At 45.8% G+C, this 25,797-nt stretch overlaps 1 protein-coding gene across 1 annotated transcript; it reads left to right on the forward strand.

Annotated features, from left to right (window-relative positions):
• The first annotated feature begins 911 nt into the window (after positions 1 to 911).
• Positions 912 to 25,641, forward strand: ecpas (Ecm29 proteasome adaptor and scaffold). Its single transcript, XM_056585688.1, has 49 exons — positions 912 to 936; positions 1,659 to 1,789; positions 2,025 to 2,141; positions 2,652 to 2,770; positions 3,115 to 3,264; positions 3,407 to 3,578; positions 3,668 to 3,807; positions 4,228 to 4,306; positions 4,384 to 4,503; positions 5,126 to 5,211; positions 5,393 to 5,468; positions 5,857 to 5,906; positions 6,020 to 6,086; positions 6,232 to 6,354; positions 6,622 to 6,725; positions 7,211 to 7,334; positions 7,603 to 7,683; positions 8,220 to 8,436; positions 8,538 to 8,629; positions 8,900 to 9,034; positions 9,186 to 9,348; positions 9,679 to 9,851; positions 11,501 to 11,602; positions 11,756 to 11,879; positions 13,135 to 13,280; positions 13,652 to 13,706; positions 13,871 to 13,985; positions 14,183 to 14,251; positions 14,385 to 14,502; positions 14,768 to 14,935; positions 15,349 to 15,428; positions 15,650 to 15,755; positions 15,906 to 15,953; positions 16,504 to 16,622; positions 17,398 to 17,548; positions 17,641 to 17,706; positions 18,176 to 18,265; positions 18,456 to 18,522; positions 18,637 to 18,728; positions 18,859 to 18,925; positions 19,335 to 19,532; positions 19,983 to 20,194; positions 20,714 to 20,757; positions 21,066 to 21,258; positions 22,253 to 22,397; positions 22,721 to 22,826; positions 23,900 to 23,988; positions 24,165 to 24,236; positions 24,515 to 25,641. Exons 1-49 carry the CDS (start codon positions 915 to 917, stop codon positions 24,652 to 24,654), a joined length of 5,523 nt encoding a protein of 1,840 aa, XP_056441663.1. The 5' UTR covers positions 912 to 914; the 3' UTR covers positions 24,655 to 25,641.
• Positions 25,642 to 25,797: the final 156 nt, after the last annotated feature.

The raw sequence follows: 25,797 nt of genomic DNA on the forward strand, positions 1-25,797 counted from the left end.
ATACAATTAAACGGTTAAGCTGGGGTTTTTTCTGCATAAAACCACTATAACGTCTACTTATATATTTTTTATATTCATTTGACATCCGTATATATATATATATATATATATGAGTGGTGTGTGTGTGTGTGTGTGTGTGTGTGTGTGTGTGTGTGTGTGTGTGTGTGTGTGTGTGTGTGTGTGTGTGTGTGTGTGTGTGTGTGTGTGTGTGTGTGTTACTCCACGTAGATCACAAACACTCAAATATAAATATCCAGATAAAAAGCACATCCCCGGTTCTTGTATTATTTTACAGGCCATTGTTCGCCTCCCCAATATGGCGGCGACTTGACGTACGATCCCAAAGCCTCTGCGGCTTCTATGCGTATACGTCTATGGTTTGCACTGGGGGAGTTCCAGATGACGGTACAGCAGGCCGACGCCGAAAGGCTGCGTTGCGTCACGAGCACCGGAGTTGTGTGCATGGGATCGGTGTGTTCTCTCAGGAAACTCCCATCACTGCGTGTTCAGATCTGGTGCTCGGTTTATAGACAACGAACTATATATTATAACATAATGATAAGCTTGTACGAAAAGGGTCCCCACCTGTGACTAAAAACAATTGGATACATTTAAAATATATTTTTATTTTTAGATTGATTAGACTTACAATAATAATTTGTTTAAATTACTGAAACATACTGTATCACCTATTGTTTAACAAAACAGTAGTTCCCCATATGAAATTAATTTTCGTACGTACAATTATAAATAGTTAATCTATGATACTTTTTGGTCATCTTTATTGGGTATATGGAGTGCATTATCAATAGTTTGCCATCGATCGGACGGGTACTCTGTGTGTGGAGAGGAGTGGCACACCGGCGTGCAGTAGCGCTCCGTAAACTGGGAGGGTCGCCAGTGACTCTGCAAATATGGCTGCTCAGGATGAACTCAGTAAGTTTCTCTGTTGCGTTAGTGCTTATTTGTTCAATCTATTTCAGTATTGCCTGTACAAGTGACTGGTGGGCGTCCGTTTAAGTGAACTGCTGTTTCCAATGCTATCATTTCAACTGATGATGAATAATTTACGTTTGTAGTAACGTTAAATTTAAAAGACTGGTGCAGGGACATTAGCATGGGAAGCTACCGGCCTTTGCTAACTAGCGTGCTAACGTCAGAGGCCATTTTCCCAGTCATGGTCAAAATGAAAGTATCGCAGTTTAATAATTTGCCATTAAATGATCATGAATGGTGTGTTTATTGTGCCTTTAATGTGTTATTGAAACACGGAGTTGAATTGTCACATTGTCATGTGAGATTGGAGTCTGAACAGCGGTGAGTCAGTGTGTAGCCCCAGGGAGGCATGCCTACATAACATGTATGTTTGGTGATATTTGCAGCACAAGACACGCTCATCAGAGCCACCGAATCTAGTAATACTCTTATTTCAGTTATTTCCATTTAGCTCTCATCATAACATGTCTTCAGAACGTAATTGACAGCTTTCACAGTGCAAGCCATGCAAGTTATACCCATTGTTGGATTTGCATCACTACCATTAAATGGGCAATAACGTAGATGTCTTTCTAACAATGACTCGTCAGAGCATAGCAGGTGATTCTTTGACAGAGTGGAACAGATCTTAAAGGCCCATGTCGTTTTCTTTTGTCTGACAGATCAGTTGGAACGAGTGTTCCTTCGCTTGGGCCATGCAGAAACAGACGACCAGCTACAGGACATTATATCCAAGTTCCTACCCCCAGTACTCCTTAAACTCTCCAGTGTCCAAGAGGGCGTACGGAAGAAGGTAATGCATAGGTTAATGTTCGGCAGCATGCTTTGTAAAAAAACTGAGATTTTGTAACTCTGTCAGTTATTCATGCAACCACACTTGCAAAACTTAAGTTTCTGCTAATTTAATTATCCTTCAAAAAGAGGATACACAATCACTTTGGAAGTCATTCTCTTATTACAGTGGAGTTACTGTATCATGACTGTTCCCTTGCTAACAAACGTATACCTTTGCCTGTCTGTTGTGCTAGGTCATGGAGCTGCTGGTCCACCTGAACAAAAGGATCAAGAGCAGACCCAGAATCCAACTGCCAGTAGAAACCCTCCTCGTCCAGTACCAGGACCCCGCAGCTGCCTCCTTTGTTACGGTAAAATAATAATCATCATGTGGCAGAAGGTGACATCTCCCATCATCTTCTGTACGAAAGCAAAACCCATAGAAAAGCAAATGGATTCACCGCATTTAATGTTGCATACAACATTGTGAAATATGACGTACCTCCCTGTATTGGCAGATAATTGGTCCTGGGAACTCTTTCAATTTTGCCATTGCTTAAACCGTGCCATTTAAGGCGTTGTTATCGTGAATATATTTCAGGGTCAAAAATGAAATACAGCCCAACTGTATGTCCTACTTAGGTGAAATGTATTTACATTGCAAGCATTGCATTTAACTGCTAATGCGTTGCCTGTTGGCCATCAAAAGGGTCTTAAAATAGGACCACGTGATCCAAAAGGATATTCTCTACTTTGACAGTGGTGTTTATAGGGTCACGTGACTGTGACCAGAGAGCAGTTTAGCTATTTATAGAAATCCGTACGTTGTTGTTGACCAGGGTGTGGGTTGTCATAATGTATGTGTGTTTTTGTTGTTCTAGAATTTCACCATCATCTACATCAAGATGGGCTACCCCCGTCTAGAAGTGGACAAACAATGTGAGCTCGCCCCAACTCTGCTCACTGCCATGGAGGGTAAACCACAGCCACAGCAGGACAGGTACACACACACACACGCACACACACAGAGCACACACCCACCAACAGTCGCACATGAGGAAGCATTTTCCAACCAATAAAGAAAAATCAGCTGCTCTTTTCAGTCTGAAGTTATTTATATTTTTCTTTACAGTGTACATTGCTATTTCATGCATAATATTAAATACAAAGGAGAAGAGAATCTGTTGCCTTTTGAGATGCATATTTCAGAATTAGTGCCTTATTTTATTCTAATAAATGTTCATGGTTTTATTCACGCCTTAGGAATTGAAGTGTATTTAGTCTCCTCCCAGGATCCTAATATTTGAGTTGATTCTTTCTCCTGTTAATTCCCTCCGGCCCCAGCTTGATGCACCTGCTGATCCCCACGCTGTACCACATGAAGTACCCGGGGGACGCCTCAAAGAAGGCCTCTCCCTTCATACTGATGGAGAGACCCAAGACAGTTCAGCTGCTGCTTGAGTTCATGCTGGAGGTCCTCCTAATGCCCTATGGGTGAGCAGCTGCAGCACACTCTCCTATGGATAAATATGGATTTATTCTGATATTTTTCCATACATTTCCAAAACTTCTTTATAGCATTTAATTCATATTCAAAACCTTCCCGGGGGAGTCAAATGGTTATTCTTACCTGCAGGTTTGTGCTGAACGAATCACCCACCCGACCCAGCCCCCCCTCCCCCCAGGGAGGGGCAGTGGCGGGGGCAGCCCCTGGCCAGGGTCTCCCCCAGCCTCCCCCAGGCATGAGCGTCTACGCTGCCAAGAGGGTGATCGGAGAGGCCCAGTGGAGTGCTGAGCAGCTGGAGCAGGTATGCAGCGTCCCCACCCCACCCCCCCACCTTTCACTCGTGGACAGAATTGCATTGACTCACGGTGGACGTCTGCGTGTTCTCGGCAGTGTAAGCTGGGCATCGTGAAGTTCATCGAGGCGGAGCAGGTGCCCGAGGTGGAGACGGTGGTGCACCTGGTGGTGGCCTCCAGCGACACCCGGCACAGTGTGGCCACCGCAGCCGACCTGGAGCTGAAGAGCAAACAGAGGTGGGTGGCACGGCCCCCGGGATGTTTACCCCCACAGACAGGGTCCACTGTGCATCCTCAAAGATGCTGTCACTATGTGCATCATACATCAATGTGCTGCCTTCTGTTGATTAAAGTACAACAAAAGATACGTTCTAAACATGTGTACATATATTACTGACTAATACAACTATAATTTCATGAAACCTGATAGTTTAAGATTAAGGCAACACAGGTGTTACCCGTTGTAGCACTTGCAAGAAAAGAGGATTTAGTATCATAAACTAAACAAACTACAAATACAACTGGTAATGGATGAGATGTTGTATCCCCTCCAACCACATATAAACACTCACTATGGTGCATTGGAGGTCTTAAATAGATTAATTATGTTTTGATGGAAAGGCTTCTACTCTGACCCACATGTGTTTCTCTCCTCAGCATTGTTGACTGGAACAATCCTCTGATCATCAACAAGATGTACAAGGTCTACCTGGGTGACATTCCCCTCAAAACAAAGGTCAGTGTTCAGCTGACTCTGTTTATGTCATGAGGTGTTTTTTATGATGTAGCATAATGACTGTGGGTTGATTCTAGGGAGTGGCTGTAAAACAGGAGCTCAAGCACGAGCCAGTGAGCACCCGGGTGAAACTGAAGATCCTGCCTCACCTGCTGCGCTCACGGCTAGCTGCGGAGTGCTTCCCTGCCAACATCCAGGTAACATGAACTAAAGTAAAATAAACAAAATGTATACACTAGATAAAGACAATAACCATGTGATAATATGAACATAACATAAGTCATGAACCATGTGGTAATAACAATACGTTAAACATGTGGTAATATAAACACTATATAAAGACATTAACAATCTGGTAATATAAACACTAAAGAGATTAACCATGTGGTAATATAAACACTATACAAAGAGATTAACCATGTGGTAATATAAACACTATATAAAGACATTAACAATCTGGTAATATAAAGACATTAACCATGTGGTAATATGAACAGTACATAAAGACAATAATACTAAATATAGACAGAATATAAAGACACTAAACATGTGGTAATATGAACACTATATAAAGGCATTATACACGTGATAATATAAACACTAAATACATACATTAAACACGTAATATAAACACTAAATAAAGACATCAAACACGAGCTTGTACGCATGATTCACTAGGACAGATACTAACTCTTGACACGCTCATGCACATATCTGTTTCACCACCTTCTCAAGTCAATGTTTATGCCACAGGGATATGTGTCTTGGTAGTAAGGGGGCGTGTCCCATGTGTCCTCACATGTTAATCTGTGTCAACAGGTGGTGTATGATGGTCTGTTTGGAGCCAGCACCAACAACAAGCTACTGTCTCTGACCCTGCAGTTCGTCCATCACATCTGTATGGTGTAAGAACACTTCTTGCTAGCCCTTTTTAGTAGCTACCTCAGTTATACACATCGATGTGTGTATTTATTTTACTTAAATTTTTGTCCTGTTGAAATCAAATTTCCTTTTCCCAATTACTGAACAATGTGCTTTTTTTTCTTTTTTAAATTGTATCCATCTAATTTGTCAATTTCTTTATAGGTGCCCTGACAGTAACAAACCTCTTGGGCTGATGCTGCTGAACGGCCTGACCAAGCTCATCAATGAATATAAGGAGGTAGATCCAGCAACGCAACTTCCACGTTAAATACTACCACAGTAACTCCTCCCATACTACCAAAACTATTTCTTCCATCCTAACTCCAACTCCACCCTTACAATCACTGTTACTCTTCACATTCTACCGCAATGACTCTTCCCAGACTACCACAGTAACTCCACCCATACTACTTCTGTAACTCCTCCCAGACTACCACAGTAACTCCTTCCATACTACCACTGTGACTCCACCTATACTATCTCAAACTCCTCCCATAATAACACTGTAAATCCTGGAATAATACCACTGTAACTCACCCATACTATCACAGTAACTCCACCCATGCTACCTCTGTGACTCCTCCCATAAAAATTCATATCTACTTACCTCTTGACTCTGTTTGCAGGATCCTAAGCTACTTTGTCTTGCTTACTCTGCTGTCGGGAAACTCTCCAGGTATTGATCATCCAAATAGCTATTTTAGTATTATTGATTGACTATTGATTTGATATTGAATTGTAGATTTATTGCGTATAATTCAACGTGTACTCATCTCCTCTCTCTGCTAGCCGCATGCCCCAACTCTTCACTAAGGATATTGCATTGGTGCAGCAGTTCTTTGAATCAATGTGCAAGGTAATTTTTGATAATTAAGATGTATACGATATTGGAGTCTGTGGTTTCTGAATCGCAGACCTCTGTTTTAAATCCATTGAATAATTTGTTGCTACCGGCTCATTGGACATTGTTTTTTTTTAAACATTGCCCTGATGTATCGCAGGAGGAGTCCGATGTCCGCCTGGCCATCCAGGAGGCCCTCTCCATGATGGTGGGGGCGTACACCAACCTACAGGGGGCCTTGCTCAACCTCATGGAGGCCCTGGTGGCAGCCTACATCGTCAAGGTAGGGCGGCCGGCTCAATCTAGATCTGTGGTCAAATGCGAGAATCAAGTATTCTCTTCGGTTATTCATTCTTTAATAGGTAAGAGCTGAGTGATTATGGTGTAGTAGGGCTATTAGGGAGGAAGAGTTTAGTAGCGATTAATGGGTTCTCAGCCGAAAGGTTGCGGCTCTGAACCCCAATGTCAGCAGCCTAATTGCCGTCGTGTTTGGACAGTCATGCAACGCCCCGTAAGCTCCCTCACACTCCACTGGGTTCCTTCTCTCCAGCCGGAGGTGCAGGTGCGCCAGGTGGCCATGAAGTTTGCCAGCACGGTGTTTGCCAGGGACCACGTGTCCTCCAGATACCTGCTGCTGCTGGCGGCCGGAGACCCGTACGTACACACTCTAAATCCACAACGACGGGCCCCAAACCAAAAATGCCTTCTGCCACACTTCTGTGGCGTGGCTGTATTGCTGTTCAGGCTTTCTCTATTTCCACGATTAAGGCGGGTGCAGCCAGATTGTATTTTCGATTGCCAGTAATATTTTAAGCATGCAGTTAACCCATAGAGGGCATTTTGAATAAATCCTCACGTCTTATCCTATGTTTTTGCGCATTGAATTAAAGGTTTGAACCAGGATCAATTCATACCACTGCTGAGTAACTGCGTCCCTTTTAATATACAACAAGTTGTTTTAGAGTTGCATTTATTTTTATTTTAGTTCACCCCAGTGAATGTGTGTGTGTGTGTGTGTGTGTGTGTGTGTGTGTGTGTGTGTGTGTGTGTGTGTGTGTGTGTGTGTGTGTGTGTGTGTGTGTGTGTGTGTGTGTGTGTGTGTGTGTGTGTGTGTGTGTGTGTGTGTGTTGGTATCCCAGGAAGGAGGAAGTGGCTGGGGAAGCTCAGAGGGCACTGAAGATTGTTCCCAACAAGAAATTAGAGAAGGAGGGCTCCAAACCCATGCCTTCCTTCCCAGACATGGTGGCCTATGTCCAGGAGAAGGTAAGGCCCTGAACGCCCTGCTCACTGGAGCGGACGGCACTTTGTTTTCCTAGGAAGATAAATGTTCGATAGAAATTCAACATTTATCCCCCATGACTAATGTTTACAACCTTGTTTTTTGTATGTTTTTTGTATTTGGACCAGAAAGTAGGAAATGTATTATTTTTTACTGCTCAAAATATAGATGTAGATATTGAATGGATATAAGCATTGCATACGTTGCATGCAGTCTGTGGTCCTGAATAAGCTAACATCATTAATTTCCTAGGCCGCTCAGAGGTTGAAGACTCCCGCCAAGTACATTGTAGGAACCGCTACTCTTCCTTTTAACCCGTCTGCATTTCGAGAGGTAAAACATCCACTTTTTGTACACATTCTATCAAATGTCAGTTTCTGTGTATGTAGGGGCAGTGGGTAGGATGTAATTGCATTTATTGGATATATATTCATAAGTATGTTTTAATTAGATTAAAATCACATGAACATTTTAATTGTTACCGTAAAATGAGCCTACAGCAGGTCAGAATGGACAAATGAGGACAAGAGGACAGATTTTCAATAAAAAAAATCAAACTATTTTAATTTTAAACTTTAGTTTGACAGATTAAATAACTAAAAACAATAAATTAATCTATCAAGGAACCTCATCACTTTACACTGGCTACTCAGGCCAGTACCGGTCACTGTAGCTTGTCCTACCTCATTGGAAATAAAGGGGTGAGGGAGGGGGGTATTCAGTTGATTGACATCTGCAACCTCAACTCTAGATGCCACTTAGACAACACACTGCACCTTTTAAAGGTAGCTAAATTGGTTAAACGTCTGTGATGTCATCGGCATCCCCTTGACAACCTGTCTGTTGTACTTCCTCTTCCTCGTCTACAGATCATGCTCTACCTGAGGATGTGTCTGGCCTACAGCGCCGGCACCACGCCGCTTTCCAAGAACCTGGTTGACATGCAGGACGACGCGCCCGCCATTGGCCGCTACATCCACACCCTGCTGACCTCTGACCCCCAGCCCCTAGGGTCCAAGGGTGCTGAGAGCAACCCTGTGCATGTTTACATGGACCTGCTGCAGCAGCTCCTGTCGGCCATCGGAGGTAAAGACACCTCAGGTTTTAGGTTCTCCTTGCATTATTTTCATGAGTTTGTATTTTTCTTACATTTTGATGTTATTATTTGCACTGTTATCCGTCCACAGGGATTCCAGTTATGTACTGTCTTCTGGAAGTGGTCTCTGTGTGTCCAGAAAAGCTGGCGCCAATATTTGTTGAGAAAATTGACTGGATTAAAGTAAGTTAATATTCACTGGACTCTCTCCTGCTGTTGGTGGTCATGTATGCTTTATTAGGGATGGATCCATTGCCTTGTGGTGTATGGAATAATATATTTATCATACATAAAATGAAGGCCATCCTAAATGTCGGCCGATCTCACACACAATGATTAGAGATCCCATACTTGACAAAGCTTCACCAGCTTCCCCCTTGAAGTTTCCCCCCTCTCATTTCTATTTACATATGTATAGGTGATTCCCTCTTCTCTATATGTAATGTCTTCCAGAGTCTGATGAACACCAACAAGGAGGACATGAGGGAGCTAGCAGCCCAGCTCTATGCCGTGGTGGTCTCCACCATGTCTGGCAGTGAGCTGAACACCGCTGTTCACAACCTGGTCAAGATCACCAAAGACCACCACGTGCGTGACTGCCCTCCATCTGCCTCTGTTGGATGATATATGAACGCTTTCATTCTGTTGACTTTAGACAGTGAGATATTGATGCAAGGTCAATATTGGTACCAAATAATTTGTCTGACTAACCATGTTATTTGTTGTTGTGTGATGACAGAGCCCCGAAACCCAACACGGCGCCATTTTGGCTCTGGGCTACATGGTGGGCAGGTACATGAGCAAGAGGAAGGAGTACGCCATTGACGATTCTCCCAATAAGATGGAGACCGGTGTGTCCAAGGACGATGATGACCTTGTTTCCTTGGCAACCAAGACCATTGGTACGTATTCTCGTGCGGGCGTGTCCTGGGACCACTAGAATGGAAGCGGGCGCTAATGAAAGTCTGTTAAGTGTTACTGGCCCCTTCACTGTCACTCAAACATTATGAGGTCCTCCAATAACTGCAAGCTTCAAATCAGACAGTTAGCATGCAATGCTTACACTGCTCAAACAGCTGAGTCAATCTCCTGAAATTAGGGAATGAGGGTAAGTAATAAGGGACGGGATTTAATGTCCTTGATCCTTATGTGGTCCGATTTTTTTTTTTGAAGGTTCCTACTGCTTTGGTTAGTCACTGACCTCTGTGTGTATGTGTGTGTGTCCCTCCCAGGTTCCTTCCTGGACAACAGCAGTGCATTACTGGCCGTGGCATCCTGCACTGCTTTGGGGGAGGTTGGCCGCAACGGGTCCTTGTTGATCCCTGCGGAGGGAGAAGGCTTCACCAAACTGTCCACCGTGGACAACCTGCTGGCCCGGATCCCCTCCGGCAAGGAGACCCTCAAGGTGTGTGTGTGTTGATGTGTGCTTCCTGATAGCCATTGTCCATTATCCTCGTATTCACAAAAAATGTTTGCGTCATGGTCAAATCGTTTTATACTGTATATATATCCTTTAAGCACAGTTAGTGTCTAAATGCTTCACAGGCCCACATTTTGCGAGGCAGTCATAACACTAGCCTTTGGGATTTTCCCGTCTTGTACTTCATTTTGGGTCTAGGGACTAATGCGGACTACAATTTTAGAAATTTGTCCGGTATTGTGTGACAGCATTGTAGCCGTTATCCGCAAACCAGGCTGCAATTTAATCCTTCGGGTAAATGTAAACTCTAAAAATGAAGCCCTAAAGGTACTTGTTTTACCACTGACTGTTATATTTGTTTGACAACAATGTAGAAAGGATTGTTTTATAGAAACACAACTTTGATGCAACCAAGTATGGCTCAAGTTGAGTTCTCGCTCTGGGAGAGTGGACTTGTGACAGGAAGATAAAGGTGGAAACGTGAGTGAGAGTTGGAGAGGAGTGCCGGCAAGAGGTTGTTTTGTTGTTCATGTTATCTAAAAGATTAGGGTGCAGGAGGGTTGATATATTGTAATGACAACAGGGATGCAACACAATTTCTGAGTGTCAGACACAATAACATACACGGATCAAGCGAAACGTAAAGGAAAAAAGTTGTATTTCTCTGTAGGGATACTTTCCATGAAGTCGTCAAACGCTTATGATAATCATCTGAGCCTGTTGATGGTAAAACCAACCCTTTCAGAGGAACGTACATTGACAGGGTACTACTGCCCCAAAGGATTACATTGCAGCCAGTTTCACAAATTACAGCTGCAGGTTTCTCGCTCAACACTGGACCAAAAGAGTTGTCTGTTAGTCACTCAGACCCAAATTGATGGAGAAATAGGGTAGAGGTCTGGAAATCCCCAAGTTATCCTTTAATCATCATTAAACTGCTGCATTTGGCTTGCATGGCAGCAGTTCCCTTACGGTACTCAGCTAGTCAAACATCACATGGATCCTCTGGGCGTTCTATCCTCCCACCGCGTCTCCTGTCGTTAAACAAACAGCCCTCAAGTTGCACTGACTTGAAGTCCAAATTGCCTTCTTCAATTTACCATTTTAGTTTCCACTTGATCAGGGCCTCTACCTTTTTGAAAATATTCATATAGAAATTGTTTTCGAGGCTTTTTTTTGTTTTCTTTGACCATTTTACTGCCCTACAACAATCTATTTAATGACTGCTTTACGGAAGGACATTAAACCATATGTCCTTCCATAAAGCAGTCATTAAATTGTTATAATATACTGCAGATACGACAGTATACACCAAACGGCCTACTTTATGACTGCATATCCCCAATATTACCCCCTTGTTGATCTTTTTTATTGTTTTCGTTTTCACCCATAAATGATAATGTTTACTTGCATAAAATAGATGTGTGTGTGTGTGTGTGTGTGTGTGTGTGTGTGTGTGTGTGTGTGTGTGTGTGTGTGTGTGTGTGTGTGTGTGTGTGTGTGTGTGTGTGTGTGTGTGTGTGTGTGTGTGTGTTAGTCAAATAGTCAAATGAGCAGGCAAAGTTAGTTTATCCCTGCTAGTTGTGCACGTAAGACTTTCTATGTGACAAATGGAACTGAACTTTGGGTTTCAGATGAAGGAGAGGTCCATCCAGACATTGGGCTCTCTCCCTGTGGGCGATGGAGACTTCCCCCACCAGAAGAAGATCATCCAGGGACTCATGGACTCTGTGGAGGTATGAACCTATCAATTATTTCCATCCTTTCTTTTTAAAGGTTTTATTTTTGTTGAGGTATCAAATGATTTTACTTCTGTCCTTAAGTTCTGTTGCCGTTCTTAACCATTTTACTTGATTAAATTGGTTTTAATCTCTTGCTCGCTCTCTCAGGCCAAGCAAGTGGAACTACAGTTCACGGTTGGCGAGGCCATCACAAGCGCTGCCGTGGGAACCAGTTCCGGCGCGGCCAGAGACCCGTGGACCTGCCCTGAGGACGAATACAGCCCACCCAACAGTAAGCACTGTAGTACGGTGTTTGTCCACTAGAGGGCGATGGGGTGCTTTGTACATTGTAAGAAGAGATGTTAAGCATCATCTGAACCTAAAGAGAATGTTTTTATTCACGAGAGGCTTGTCCCTTGACTTTCTCTTCATTGTCTTGTTTTGTAACCGAATGTTGAAAGGATGGCGCAATAGGGGTGTGACTCCTTGGGATCAGGTTATGGGGAGTTTGTAGCCTGGCACCGTCCACCTACCTACTTCCGCTCAATTTTCATTTCACTTCAGTACTAGGTCTGGGTCTGATTCATATTCATGGGTTCTTTGGAAGCCAGATTTTTGCAGTCTAATCAGCGAACAGAGGGAGTGGCTGAGAACGATGACGTCGAGGTCACTCGCCAGTTTCAGTTGTAGTCAGAGGAAGCCCAGGAAGACAATGGAAAAGGATACGAGAGAAGCTATTCGGTCTGTTGTGGGATCGCTGCCGAATATCGATTAATTAAAGCCGGAGCAAGGACAAGCTTTGCTGAGTCTTGTTGTTGGCCATGATGTTGTGGCGCTTCTCCCCACCGGGTTCGGGAAAAGTATGATTTTCCAGCTGGCTCCGTTAGAGGTGAAGAAGCCGGTCCCGTCGCATGAGATACGTCACGACCAAACGCTATGCGATTGGTTATGGCAGATCCAGAGTGGCACTGGGCAGATCCAATCATTTTAAAACTTTGACAGACACCCGCCTCCAAGTGAGTGAAGGTTTGTCAATTGGGCAGTTCCAGACCTTCTGTACAAATGAAATGAAGTACGATGGTCTGGTAGGACCAGGCTAGGGAGTTGGAGGAGCAAGTTTCAGAATGTTTGAGTTTTAGTTTTTATCTGTTTTGATTGTTGTTTTTTAGGTTGGGTTTATGTTTCGTTCTGTTTTTTTTTCTTATCCTTGAATGTTTTTCCTGTTTTCAAGGAAAAAGCTTCTGAATGACCTGTATTCAAGGAAAAACAGGAAGAAACCTTCCAAGAAAAAAATTGATAACAGAACCAAACACAAACCCAACCAAAAAAATAAAAACCAAAACAGAAAAAAGGGGAGAAACATCTGAATGAATGATTGGTTGTTTTTGCACTATATTTAGCAAATAAGAACTATTTTGAAGCATAATTTAGGCGTACGGTTTCAATCACCCTTCAAGAGTGACTTTCTCTGAGATATAGTAGGTCATTCAGACATTTTTCATAGTCAATCCTGATCCATAACAACATATCTGTCACCATTGCGTCAGATGTGAAGAGCAACGATGTGGTCCCCTGGGTCCTGAACGCGGTGCTGTCGAGGTACATCCCCAGCCAGAACCCCCATGTCCGGCAGGCCGCCTGCATCTGGCTGCTCTCTCTGGTCCGCAAACTGGGAAACCACAATGAAATCAAGGTACCCTGGATTTAAAGATGGACAGAAGGCTGTAGATTCATACTTCAAACAGTTGTTTAGTTCATCCAACAAATTGCATATGTTCGTCTGGTAGCAAATATTGGTCATTACAAAGTACATTTTCAGTTTTTTGTGTTTATTAAGATGCTTGCACACTTGGCCAAAAAACACAACAAACTCCACCAACCCCCAACATGGGGCCAGTCTGCCGTACCTCTGGGTTGTTGTAGCTGTTGTGTTGTGTTGAACAAGTCTCGTCAGGGTCTGTTGACATCCTAACGTTGGGTTTCTGTTTGTTGGAGCACTGTGCGAGCCCTTTTATTCACAGTATTTCTTCTGGCAACCGTGATATGATTTGTTCTGTCTCTCAGTCCCACCTGAAGGAGATTCAGACGGCTTTCATCTCCATACTCTCCGACCCCGACGGTAAGACTAAGATCCCTATGACGTCCACTCCTGCGCCACTGTTTTCATTGTTTAATTCAGACTCCATGTCTAACGTTTAGGCAGTAGTTTTTCAGTAGCACTGAAAAACCACCACCTTTCTACTCTGTCCCTTTCTCCAACTCATCCCCCGTCTGTCCTTCCAGAGTTGAGTCAGGACGTGGCGTCTAAAGGCCTGGGCCTGGTCTACGAGATGGGAGGAGAAGGCGACCAGCAGGAGCTTGTGTCCACCCTGGTGGAGACCCTGATGACCGGCAAGCGGTGAGAAAGCACCCTCCTGGTCTAGGCTGCATGGGGCGGTCAGAGAGGCCTTCTGCTGTGTTGTGTGGTGAAGCTTAGCTACGGCAGAGGGCCTGAGTTGGGGACAGAGGTTGATGATGTGAAAGTAATGACCACTGTCACCAGAATCAACAAGTCGTTTCTCGATAAGAAGTGTAATGGTGGTCTGTTCTCTGCAGAGTGAAGCACGCGGTCTCTGAAGACACAGAGGTGTTCCAGGGCGAGGCTTTGGGAAAAGCACCCGACGGGTGAGCTATGTTAACTGAATAGTGTCCATTTATTTCTTTTCAACCTCCTTCACATTTAGATTAGAAGAATTTAAACATTTCCCTAAACACGCGTTGAATAACGTTATTTTTTCATCGCCGTGATTTCTGGCAGTCAAGGGCTGAATACCTACAAGGAGCTGTGCTCACTGGCCAGCGACCTGAACCAACCAGATCTGGTCTACAAGTTCATGAACCTGGCCAATCACCATGCCATGTGGAACTCCCGCAAGGTATAAAAAGCACAGCTGACCCATCAATAGTTAAATATCGGGACCTTGGCAGATTTTCTTTCTACCGAGTAAGCACTTCAGCGTGTATTATATATAATTAATGATTTTAACCTTACTTTAAATAATAAGAATCATTACTGATGGGGATAACATGATTGATAGCCTAACTCTCGGGGCTTTCCTCAAATTAGAATTATTATCTGCTACTACTTCTGTCTGTCTAATGTGGTTCCCTGGGTCGTGTACCTCCTCCTCCTCCCTGCAGGGGGCAGCCTTTGGCTTCAACATCATAGCGGCGAAGGCCGGGGAGCAGCTGGCCCCCTTCCTGCCCCAGCTGGTGCCTCGTCTCTACCGCTACCAGTTTGACCCCAACATGGCCATCCGCCAGGCCATGACCAGCATCTGGGACGCCCTGGTCACCGACAAGACCCTGGTAACCCAACACACTCGTCCACATTTGGGGTGGCATGCGTCTCATCTGGTTGACCTGTTTCTAGCAGTTAGGAGCTATATTTTAACTGCAATTTATTAGAAATTGAATAGCCAGCTGTCCGCTATAAGCGAGGGAAATGCACTATGAAAACATTAGTTTATATTTGACTGTGTGCCTCCCTCTGTAGGAGGCTCTGTAGTTTTCATCACTCCTGCCTATTTTCTGACATGTTCGCTGATCTTTTGGGCAAACATCTTGCATGTCAATCCCATTTGCACACAAGGCAGCATGATCGCAACACTTCTTAATAGGGGAGGATCTTAGGGAAGGTAGGTAGCAGGCATTCGTTGGCTTTTAGTATTTTTTATTTATTTTTGGTCCATGTTTATTGATATGTTTTCTTTTCTTCTCAGGTTGATAAGTATCTCAAGGAGATCCTTCAGGATGTCATCTCCAACCTGACCAATACCACATGGAGAGTTCGGGAGTCCAGGTACAACCACACACAGACACAGCCATTGTGTGTCTTTTGGAGATATAATTCCCCGCCAAATCCAAATGTTGTCATTGTATTCACCCATGGGCTTGACATGAAGTGTTTGGGTGTATCATTGACGGGGAGAAACGGGAAAAGGCTGGGTATTAATTCCCTGTTAATGCACGCCTCACCCGCCTCCCACATTCATTCATTATTCCACATGTCTCACCGCTCAGCTGCCTGGCCTTGAACGACCTCATCCGCGGCCGGCAGGCGGATGACATCATCGACTACTTGGCGGAGATGTGGGAGACCCTGTTCAGAGTTCTGGATGACATCAAGGTGAGTTCATGACTTTCTTTTACACCACAAAAAGCTGCCATTTCTCAGCATGAAGGGAGCCTCTGAATATACTGTGGCTCAATATTGAACATGGCTCTTGATGATCAAGTTGGCTATAATATATTGATCCTGACTGATCACTTTTTTCAGGAGTCTGTTCGTAAGGCAGCCGACATTGCCCTGAAAACGCTCAGCAAGGTAAGCCGTGTGTGTGGGTTTGTTTCATTGATTCTCTTATCACACATATCCTCTTGTGCAAAGGCCAAAACTTGTAACATTTGGACATTCTTTTGTTAGATAGCCATTCAAATCTAGTTTTCAATGGTGGTGCTCCCACCATTCAGTTGCTTCAATAGAAATAAGAGGTTGCGGCAAGCAGGGGGTTAATGGTTTAAGATTGATATTAAGCAGCGATTTATATGTTGAAAAGAGGCCAAAATAAACCAATAAGCTCATTATTATAACGGATTGGTAATAAACATCAATGGAGCAGGTAGCAATTTTTCTTCCTTTTATGGTGAACTGTCGCCCACAATAGCTCCTGTGGGATTTCTCTTAAAGTGATTAGTTCCAGTCCAACCACCCATTTGCTTTGTGATAATTGAAGGTCAACTCATACTATAGAAGTGTCACTTTACTGAATTTTTAAGTAAAGTGACTTTACTAAAGAAAACCTAGTGATCATTCAGTGTTTGAAATGAGGTACTCGGCCAGACCCAACCCCCTAAACACCGGGCTCCCTCCCCAGGTGTGCGCCCGTATGTGTGAGTCCACGGGCACGGGGGCCCAGAGGACGGTGGCCGTGATGCTGCCCACCCTGCTGGAGAAGGGCATCGTCAGCAACGTGGCGGAGGTCCGCTCCCTCAGGTACCCCTCTGCCCTCATCACACACAGGAGCTAACGCCCGCAGACGAGTCTTATAGAGCCAGACAAATGAATGAAACTAAACTCACTGCAAGGGGACGACCTAGCGGAAAACTTTGGGTTCCTAATATGTGAAGCTCACTGCACTGCCTTTTTGTTGAAGCCGAGAAAAAGGCAGAGCAATATGCTGCTCTTTTTTACTCTTGCACAGAAACCATTAAATATGCATACCTAAATCTGCAGTGACGTTGTTTCCTATCTTTTTGGGGTGAATTATGTTTAAATCTGGCCTTCCAGGGCAGTCTGCCAAATGTACCAGGTGCTCACGGCAGAAGGAAATAAGGTGCCCAGCTTGGCAGAAACAGGAAGCAGAACACTGGCTTCCCATGGGGCTTGTACATCAAGACGTCACAATGACGGCCTCCATTTCTGATGCATTGGCGCATTGGCTTATTCATCTTGAAATGATTTGTCATCATGGGAAGAAATTGTTGTTTTCAATGGCCACAGCGTTTCTTATGGGTGACGCGGTGAAATAAAGAGCGTACGTTACGTTAGTGTCGAGGCGCTACTGTATGTCACTGCTGTCTGTATGAATATGTGTTCAAATGGGTAAATGTAAGGCAATATGGTAAAGCCCACTGGTTAGAAAAGCGCTATATAATTACAGTCCATTTACCATTATTGTACCCATCTAATACTTGTGCTCTACAATGTGCGCTCCATCCCTCACTCACCCTACCTCACTCCTGCACACCTCATCCCCCCCGTCCCACAGCATCCAGACCCTGGTGAAGATCAGCAAGACGGCGGGCGCCCGGCTGAAGCCCCACGCCCCGCGCCTCATCCCGGCACTGCTGGAGGCCCTCAGCACCTTGGAGCCCGCCGTCCTCAACTACCTCAGCCTCCGCGCCACCGAGCAGGAGAAGGTAACGCCCCCCCTGGAACCACATCTGGTGGGCTCCCATGTTGGCGCGGCTCCAGGAGTCTCACCCTCCCTGTCCCTGTGCTCCCTCTCCAGAGTGCCATGGATGCGGCCCGGCTCAGCGCTGCCAAGTCCTCTCCTATGATGGAAACCATTAACATGGTAATGAAAAAAGGCCGCTTTTATATTGAAATGTTCATGGGCCCCTCACACCTCACCGTTTGAATGAATGCAGTCATGTTTGAGCCCCCACCTGGCTCATTGTTGCAGCGAAGCCTATTTTTAGTGTGAAAATTAAATATAGCTGGTAGCCTTTATGGCCTAAATTAAACATTCTCTGGCGGGGCGTTCATTGAGTGTTACTGTGATCGTCTTTTGCTGTATTTTGAACTTGAAGAACTGCCAGCTCACGCAAACACGTTTATCTGTGAGACATGTTGAACCAGTTTTAGTTTTTGTGATCTGATTGAATGTGTTCACACCTGTATTTGTAGCCACCTGAAGTTGATGTTCTGACACCTACTTATATCCTAGCTGTGTTTTTAAGAGAGTATATGCCCTGCTGCGTGGCTCGATTCATTACACCCTTTAGAGAATGCGGTCACACTGAACACGTGTGTTGTGTGTCCAGTGTCTGCAGCACCTGGACGTCTCTGTGCTGGGAGAGCTGGTGCCCAGGCTCTGTGAGCTGCTCAAGAGTGGAGTGGGACTGGGCACCAAGGTACGTTAGCACTACGCACACATATGCACATGCACGCACACATATGCACATGCACGCACGCACGCTCATACGTGTGTCTATACTGTCGCGCCTTGGTGGATTTACACGTGCCGGGTGTTAATGCTGGGATGCCGTAGCCAACCTCATGTCTGTTAACATCTCTTCATTCTGCCTCGCCGTGTCTCTAAAGGGCGGCTGTGCCAGTGTCATCGTCTCTCTCACCGTTCAGTGTCCCCAGGACCTCAGCCCGTACTCAGGTAAAGTAAAAGAACTCTGATCAGAAGACCCGTGTGGAGCGAGTGGTCCTACTAGTCTGTGTGTGCTAACGTTTGTGTGGCGTTTTGTGTTTTTTTTTTTTAATATACAAAAAGGGAAACTGATGAGTGCCCTGCTGAGCGGCATCCACGACCGCAGCAGCGTGATGCAGAAAGCGTTCGCCTTCGCCCTGGGTCACCTGGTCCGGGTACGAGCCCCTTCTCCCCTGGAAGAACCGGAGATGTGTTTTGTTGCGACCAGCAAATGACCAGCAGCCCGTCCCCTTTATGCCCTACTGGGGTTTCACAACGATTTTTTTTGTTGTGTTCCTCTGTCAGACGGCCAAGGACAGCAGTGTGGAGAGGCTGCTGCTGAAGCTCAACACCTGGTACCTGGAGAAGGAGGGTGAGTGCTGCTCATCAGACTCTAGAGGGGTACCAGAGGATAACCAAACCCCCTGACCCCATCTTTAATCAATAGAATGTTTCATTGTGGGGCTGCAGGACACCTGTAACCAATCCTTCAATTCCCTTTGGATAAGTGGTGGACAGGTGTGTCACAGTGCTTATCCGCAGGTGACCTGGTAACCCTATCAGACATTCAGAGATGGTGCATGCGATACCAATTGTAACCTACAGAGGGCGTCCTCTTCAATGCAAACCTATGTACAAGTGGTGTTGGGGTTTGGTTCTCCTTGAGTGTATTCAATTATTTGGCAAATTGGAAAGGGTGTCGTCGTTCTTCGTGCTCCCCCCCCCCCCTTCTTTCCTCGGTTCTGACCCTCAACCGTCTCCCTGGGTCCCCCCCCCAACAGAGCCGGTGTACAAGTCGTCGTGCGTGCTGACGCTGCACGCCATCAGCCACTACAGCCCTGACGTGCTGAAGGGCCATGCGGGGTTGGCCCTGCCGCTGGCCTTCCTGGGCATGCACCAGCTGCCCGGCCCGGACGAGGAGCAGGGCGAGAGCCACGACGCCACGCTGTGGTCCGAGGTGTGGCAGGAGAACGTGCCAGGTGAGGAGGGTGGAGCCGCTCCATGGACTGGTGGTGGTGACGGGGCTGGCCTTCAAGGCTTTGTGAAAAAATCTTTTGATCTTTGGTTGGGTTCCTTTGCATGTAATGAGATTGTGACTTCATATAATGTCCTATCATTTATATTAGTCTTTTTCGTCGTTTCAACATTTTATAATGTAGGCTAATGTATTCAATATTGTTGTATAATATTAGTATAGTATTAGTATTATTATTAAGATATTGCGATTGTGTGACTCAAGTTATTTTCTTCAATGCATACACAAGAACCAGCATGCTACCCAAACCCTGGGCATGCTGCTTCTCAGACAAAGCGTCAAATCAATGCAGTGATCTCCTAGCTCATTAGGTGGGGGGCCGACCAGCTCGTCTTAAACCTCTTGATGAGTCACACTGACAGCCTTCTTCCCTTCCGCTTCCCTCGGACTCCAGGAAGCTTCGGAGGCATCCGGCTCTACATGACGGAGCTGATCACCATCACCCAGAAGGCCCTGCAGTCCCAGTCCTGGAAGATCAAGGCTCAGGGGGCGGCCGCCATGGCGACAGTCGCCAGAGAGCAGACCGGCTCGCTAGTGGCGCCGCACCTCGGCCTGGTGTTGACGGCCTTGTTGAACGGCCTGGCCGGGCGCACCTGGGCGGGCAAGGTACGAGGGGTCTCCTGCACTGCAGCTGGGAGAGTGGTGTCTGGGTCACTGCAGCTGGGAGGGTGGTGTCTGGGTCACTGCAGCTGGGAGGGTGGTGTCTGGGTCACTGCAGCTGGGAGGGTGGTGTCTGCGTCACTGCAGCTCGGAGGGTGGTGTCTGGGTCACTGCAGCTGGGAGGGTGGTGTCTGGGTCACTGCAGCTGGGAGGGTGGTGTCTGCGTCACTGCAGCTCGGAGGGTGGTGTCTGCTTCACTGCTGCTGGGAGGGTGGTGTCTGGGTCACTGCAGCTGGGAGGGTGGTGTCTGCGTCACTTCAGCTGGGAGGGTGGTGTCTGCGTCACTTCAGCTGGGAAGGTGGTGTTTGGGTCACTGCAGCTGGGAGGGTGGTGTCTGGGTCACTGCAGCTGGGAGGGTGGTGTCTGCATCACTGCTGCTGCCGCTCACCTTGTTGGAGGGTGGTGTCTGCATCACTCCTGCTGCCGCTCACCTTGTGCTCCTCTTGTGTTTCCCATTTCTTCCAGGAGGAGCTCCTCATAGCCATTGGTTCAGTGGTGTCTAAATGCAGGTTGGTATCGCAATAGCGGTCAGAAAAAAAAGAAAAGGGGGGGGAAAGTTTACCGGAATAAAACTATTCATTGAGAAACGTTCCCCGAATGAATTGGCAGGTGGATGGTCATGTTTCCTCTTTGGAAAAGTTCTAGTTGGATTTCTTTGGAATGCGGTTTATAGCTTCAGTAGAAGATTGTATAGTGGAGGTTTTACTTAAAAGACCATTCAGACAATGTTCCTGGCTGTTTGGACGTAGATCTACAACACATGGTTTACGCCCTCCATTCTCAACCTTTCTTCTTTCTCTTTCTCTCTCTACTTCAGCGGCGAGCTGCAGAAGCCGTGCGCGGGCCAGCCCACCGTCCCAGAGGTGCTGGAGCTGGTGCTGAAGGAGTGCCGCAAGGACAGCCTGGTGTACAAGATGGCGGCACTGCGCTGTGCCGGGGACGTGCTCCAGAGCAGCCAGGAGGACCGCTTCAGCGAGGTGGCCGAGATCCTTTTCCCCCTCATCAAGAAGGTAGGACGGTCGCCCGGAACGCTCGTAGGCTGCTGCATTCCCTGCTGACTAGAACCCTTTATCCCAAAAAATGTGTGTGCATATGCAGGTCTTTTTTTCTTCTGCCTATGAAAGAGTAGAATTGGAGGCCAGTGAAAATGTTAAGCTTGTTAATTATTTTCGTATCCGTTCAGTTTCACTTTCAAATTCTGGTTGAAGAACAAAATGGGTGCTGCATGTTGTTCCTGTCTGTTTCCGCGCCGACGTACAGAACTTCTACGGACGTCATAGCGTCAAGCTGGAAAGGGGCCAAATTGGCCTGTCCATGAGCGCGGGTTGTAGCCATTGCCACCAAAGACAAAAGTCTGGTGTTGGTGGGTTTCTTGTACAGTTGGAAAGGGATATTAGTCTAGCCTTTAGAGCAGGGGTCTTCAACGTTGACCAGGCCAAGGACCCCCAAACTGACGGAGAGATGGAGCGGGGACCCCCTACTTATATATTGTATAAAATTGTGTTTTATATTAAACTTTCCTTATTCTCAATTGAAGGAGCAGGCAGAGAAAAGCTCTCTCCGTCAGATCAAAAGTGTCCATGTAAACGCGGCTAGTGTGTTGGATTCATGTTAATGTGTATTTAATGACATTTCAATTTGTGGAAACAATTGCGGGGGGGAATATAAAAAAAATGTCTCATCAACCAAAACTTTCGCAACCCCCCTGCAGTACCTCTGCGGACCCCCTAGGGGTCGCGGACCCCCTGTTGAAGAGCTCTGCTTTAGAGTCTTCATCATTGGTACCCAACTATTGGTGCCTTCTTTGTGTACTGTAGGTATTTGTTGTTATCCTTGTAAGCTACTTTTACTTCCTAGTACGCTGCTCTTTGGACAGCAGGAGTACGATACGGATACGTTATTCCTGCTCCTCGATCCAGCATGTTGGATGATAGCGATGGGGTGGTGTAGCGATGGATGCCCACCACGCTGTGTCCAGTCCAGTCACCCGTCCTGTCCCAACAGAACTCCCCCCAGGGCGTGGGGGCCCTGCGGTCCCGGGACGACGACGATGACGACGACGCTAAAGACAAGGAGCGGAAGACAGACGCCCTCCTCTGCTCGTACGAGACGCTCGGCAAAGCCTGGCCCAAGAACCAACAGACCCAAGGTGAGACGTACACGGTGATGGTGAACTGTAAACAGAATAGGTCAAAGGGCGTTGTGTTCCTCTTCTATTGTATATATTCCAAAGATCTTCTGAACAGTCGTTGGCCCTCAATGTCAAATAAATGGTGTGTACTTTAAACTGACCCATATCGTTCAAATGTATCCCCGGCAGCAAGCGGGAGTTTTGATGAACAAACAAGTTGCCTCGACAACCTGTGATAAACGCTTGTTGACTGTCAGTTGACGTAGAGCTGGGGTAGCTTGTGTTGAAGGATATTACTCCCACACACACTGAAGCTCTTGTTTGTGTTTATGTTTGTGCAGCTCGTTTCCAGGTGGACGTGTGCTGTCTGATGTGTGAGAAGCTCAAGCTGAGCACATGGAGAGTGCAGCTAAGTGTTCTGCAGGCCATGAAGGCCTACTTCCAGGGGTATGCACCATCAAGTCTTACTTCCACACATTATTTAATTGTTCGCAATTTGATTTTAATAGTATTGTTGTTTTTTTTTTATCAACTTTTTATTGATAAAATATACGTGAACATTTTTTTAATAGTACAAGTTTTTTGTTTTGTTTTTACATCTCAAAATCATGTACCATGTACCAGAAACAGAGCAAACATGAAAACAAGAAACACCCCCAACCCATGTTTACCCCATTACCAACCCCTGCCCCTGATCTCTCAGCCTTTCAAGAAAAAAATAACTTATTAAAAAAATACAGATATATAATTCAAACATAGAGAGAAGAAAAAGGAAAATAATAATCAAATAAATAATCACATTTTGTTAATGCTGTACTCTTTCTTTTACCAAATTGTAAGCTTCATCCCATGCTTTTAGGGTTTTCAGACTAGCTCCATGCACCCAGGCCACAGATCTCTCCCATCATAACTATAACTAAAAAAGAGTTGGCCCACTTCTGCCAAGATAATGTGTGAGGTGGTTGCCATCCGGGGGCTAACATTTTCTTTGCTGTGCAGTGAGACCAGCCCATAAGAATACGCCTCTGCTGTAGAGACAATTCTAGACTAGTCAACATTAAGTAAAAGTAAGGTCGGTGACAATGGGATATTCACTTTCAGCATGTCACTTAAAGTGGACCATAAGTGTCCCCAAAAGGCAAACACGCTGGGACATTACAAATTTACAAATGTAAAAATGACCCTGGGGAATTAAGTGTACATAGGTTACAGTGAGGAGATGGGATGATTTTCATAACATGAATTTTTCTTAAGATACATCCTGTATACATTTTAAATGTATTAATTGGTGATTAGGGTTTTTGGAAGTATCCTGGGGATTTTCCCATACCCAGCAAATCTCTTCCTCATCTGCAGAGGAAATAATAGGCGTATATATGTTTGTGGGCAACATACACTCCACAAAGTGTATGAGTGAAGAAGTGCTCACTCTTCCATCTTTTCATACAGCCTGTTCCTTAGGCTGTCACCCAGAACCTATAGAGCCGTGGTTCCCTCATTCACTGTGGTTTTGTGCGCAGGTTGATGCTCCTGGACAAGAGCCACCAGGATCCCACCACCCTGTGCCTGATCCTCACAGAGACCTGCGCTGCCCTTCCACACCCTCTAGGTAAGGCCTTCCTCCGCCCGGCCTCTGGCTTGTCTCAACCACAGACTGAACGTGCGTTAACGCCAGCGTGCCAATACCGCTCATCTGTGCGAGTCGGGTCTCCCTTCGGACCTCCGTAGACGTACAGATTTGCTCTGTGTGCTCCCCTTGGTGACACCACTGTTTCCCCCATTCAGAGAACAAGAGCTACTCGTCTGTCAGGACCGAGGCGCTGTCTGTGGTGGAGCTGCTGGTCAAAAGGACCGGAGGCAAGTCTGCCCTCATTTCATTAGCTCTTTTTGTGTTTTTGATTGATATTGGTTACCTGAATGTAATGGGGTGTTGGGCTCTGCCCTCAATCTCTCAAGCGCTGAATTGAGTGAGCCACCTAGTCTGACTGGATCCCACATTGAAGTGTGTGTGTGTGTGTGTGTGTGTGTGTGTGTGTGTGTGTGTGTGTGTGTGTGTGTGTGTGTGTGTGTGTGTGTGTGTGTGTGTGTGTGTGTGTGTGTGTGTGTGTGTGTGTGTGTGTGTGTGTGCGCTACAGAGAGCGAGCAGTGGGACTGCGTGCCGGTGAAGAGCAGGGAGCAGCTCCAGCGCTCCCTCTCCACGCTGCAGACGGACAGCCGGCCCGACCTGAGGGACAAGGCCCAGGAGCTGCGCAGGCACATCCAGAGCCAGCCCTGATCCCGCCCACCCCCCGCACAGCCAGCCAATCAACAGCCACCAACCCGCCCGCCTGTTATAACCCTGGAAACCAACACACAGACGTACACGCACCAACCTTACTGCTAAATAAAAACCTTATAGTCTAAGGGGCATTTACCACATTTCCAGGGCTCGGGGGGGTGGGGGGGGGGCTCATGCAGGTGGACTGACTTGTTAGCTTTAGTGTACACAGCTGGGGAAGGGAGGAAGGGACTCGTTGTCTTTAAGAGGCCCGATAGGAAACCATGAAATGGTTTTCTTCAAGATTAACACCGGATTTGCAGCGATGGGGAAAGGCTGTATGTTGTGATCTGTCAACAGGTTTACATGTTTTGTTTGTTTGAAATAATAATGGAATCAGGAAGTAATTTGAATAAATTGTATGATCCAATGTGTTGGTTTTCATGAGCACTGTATTCCTCCGCGTTCTGAGATTTTAACTACTTCTGTGGCTTAGCTTATAATTTTTATTATTTTGATTCATGACTTATGTATGACAGCAGATGCTTTGATTTGTTTTAAAGCTATTTGCCGTCAACATTAGTGTTTGAACTTGCGGACAACATGGATCACTGTGCCAAATGCAGTGGGTTATAGAAATGAAAGAGGTGGGGAAAACAAGGATCATAAAATGGGAAGACAGGGCATTGTGCACTCGTATTTGCAAGTTAATGTGGGTGGTACTCAGTTTATTTTTTAGAAATGAAAAGGAAAAAGAAATGTAACGTGTGAGAGGGAGCAGTCTGGATGTGTGCCCTAATTAAATAAAAATGCAAGAACTAATGACCCATTTTTATTTTCTTCAAATTTTTACTTCATTCTTACTTTTTTCTTCCTCAGTTCTGCCACGCTTATTTACATTCTACTCACCCCTGCGGCCATTCATATGCCCCCCCATGTCTGTGTCCGTCATTTGACCATAAGCTTGGTGGTCCAAGATGGTCATGGATAAATGTAATTAAATTGTAAAAAGAAAATTGGGATATTCATCTCATTGACGCATGCACTTGTTGAATCCCGAAGAAACACTTGTGTTGCAGCCTTATGTGTAATGTTGACCCTTGTAGGCTACAAATAATAACAATGCTGATGTACGAGGCAATGTGCGCAAATGGGAAACAT

This window comes from Gadus chalcogrammus, chromosome 3, assembly GCF_026213295.1.
Source record: "Gadus chalcogrammus isolate NIFS_2021 chromosome 3, NIFS_Gcha_1.0, whole genome shotgun sequence".
In the NCBI taxonomy this organism is placed as follows: domain Eukaryota; kingdom Metazoa; phylum Chordata; class Actinopteri; order Gadiformes; family Gadidae; genus Gadus; species Gadus chalcogrammus.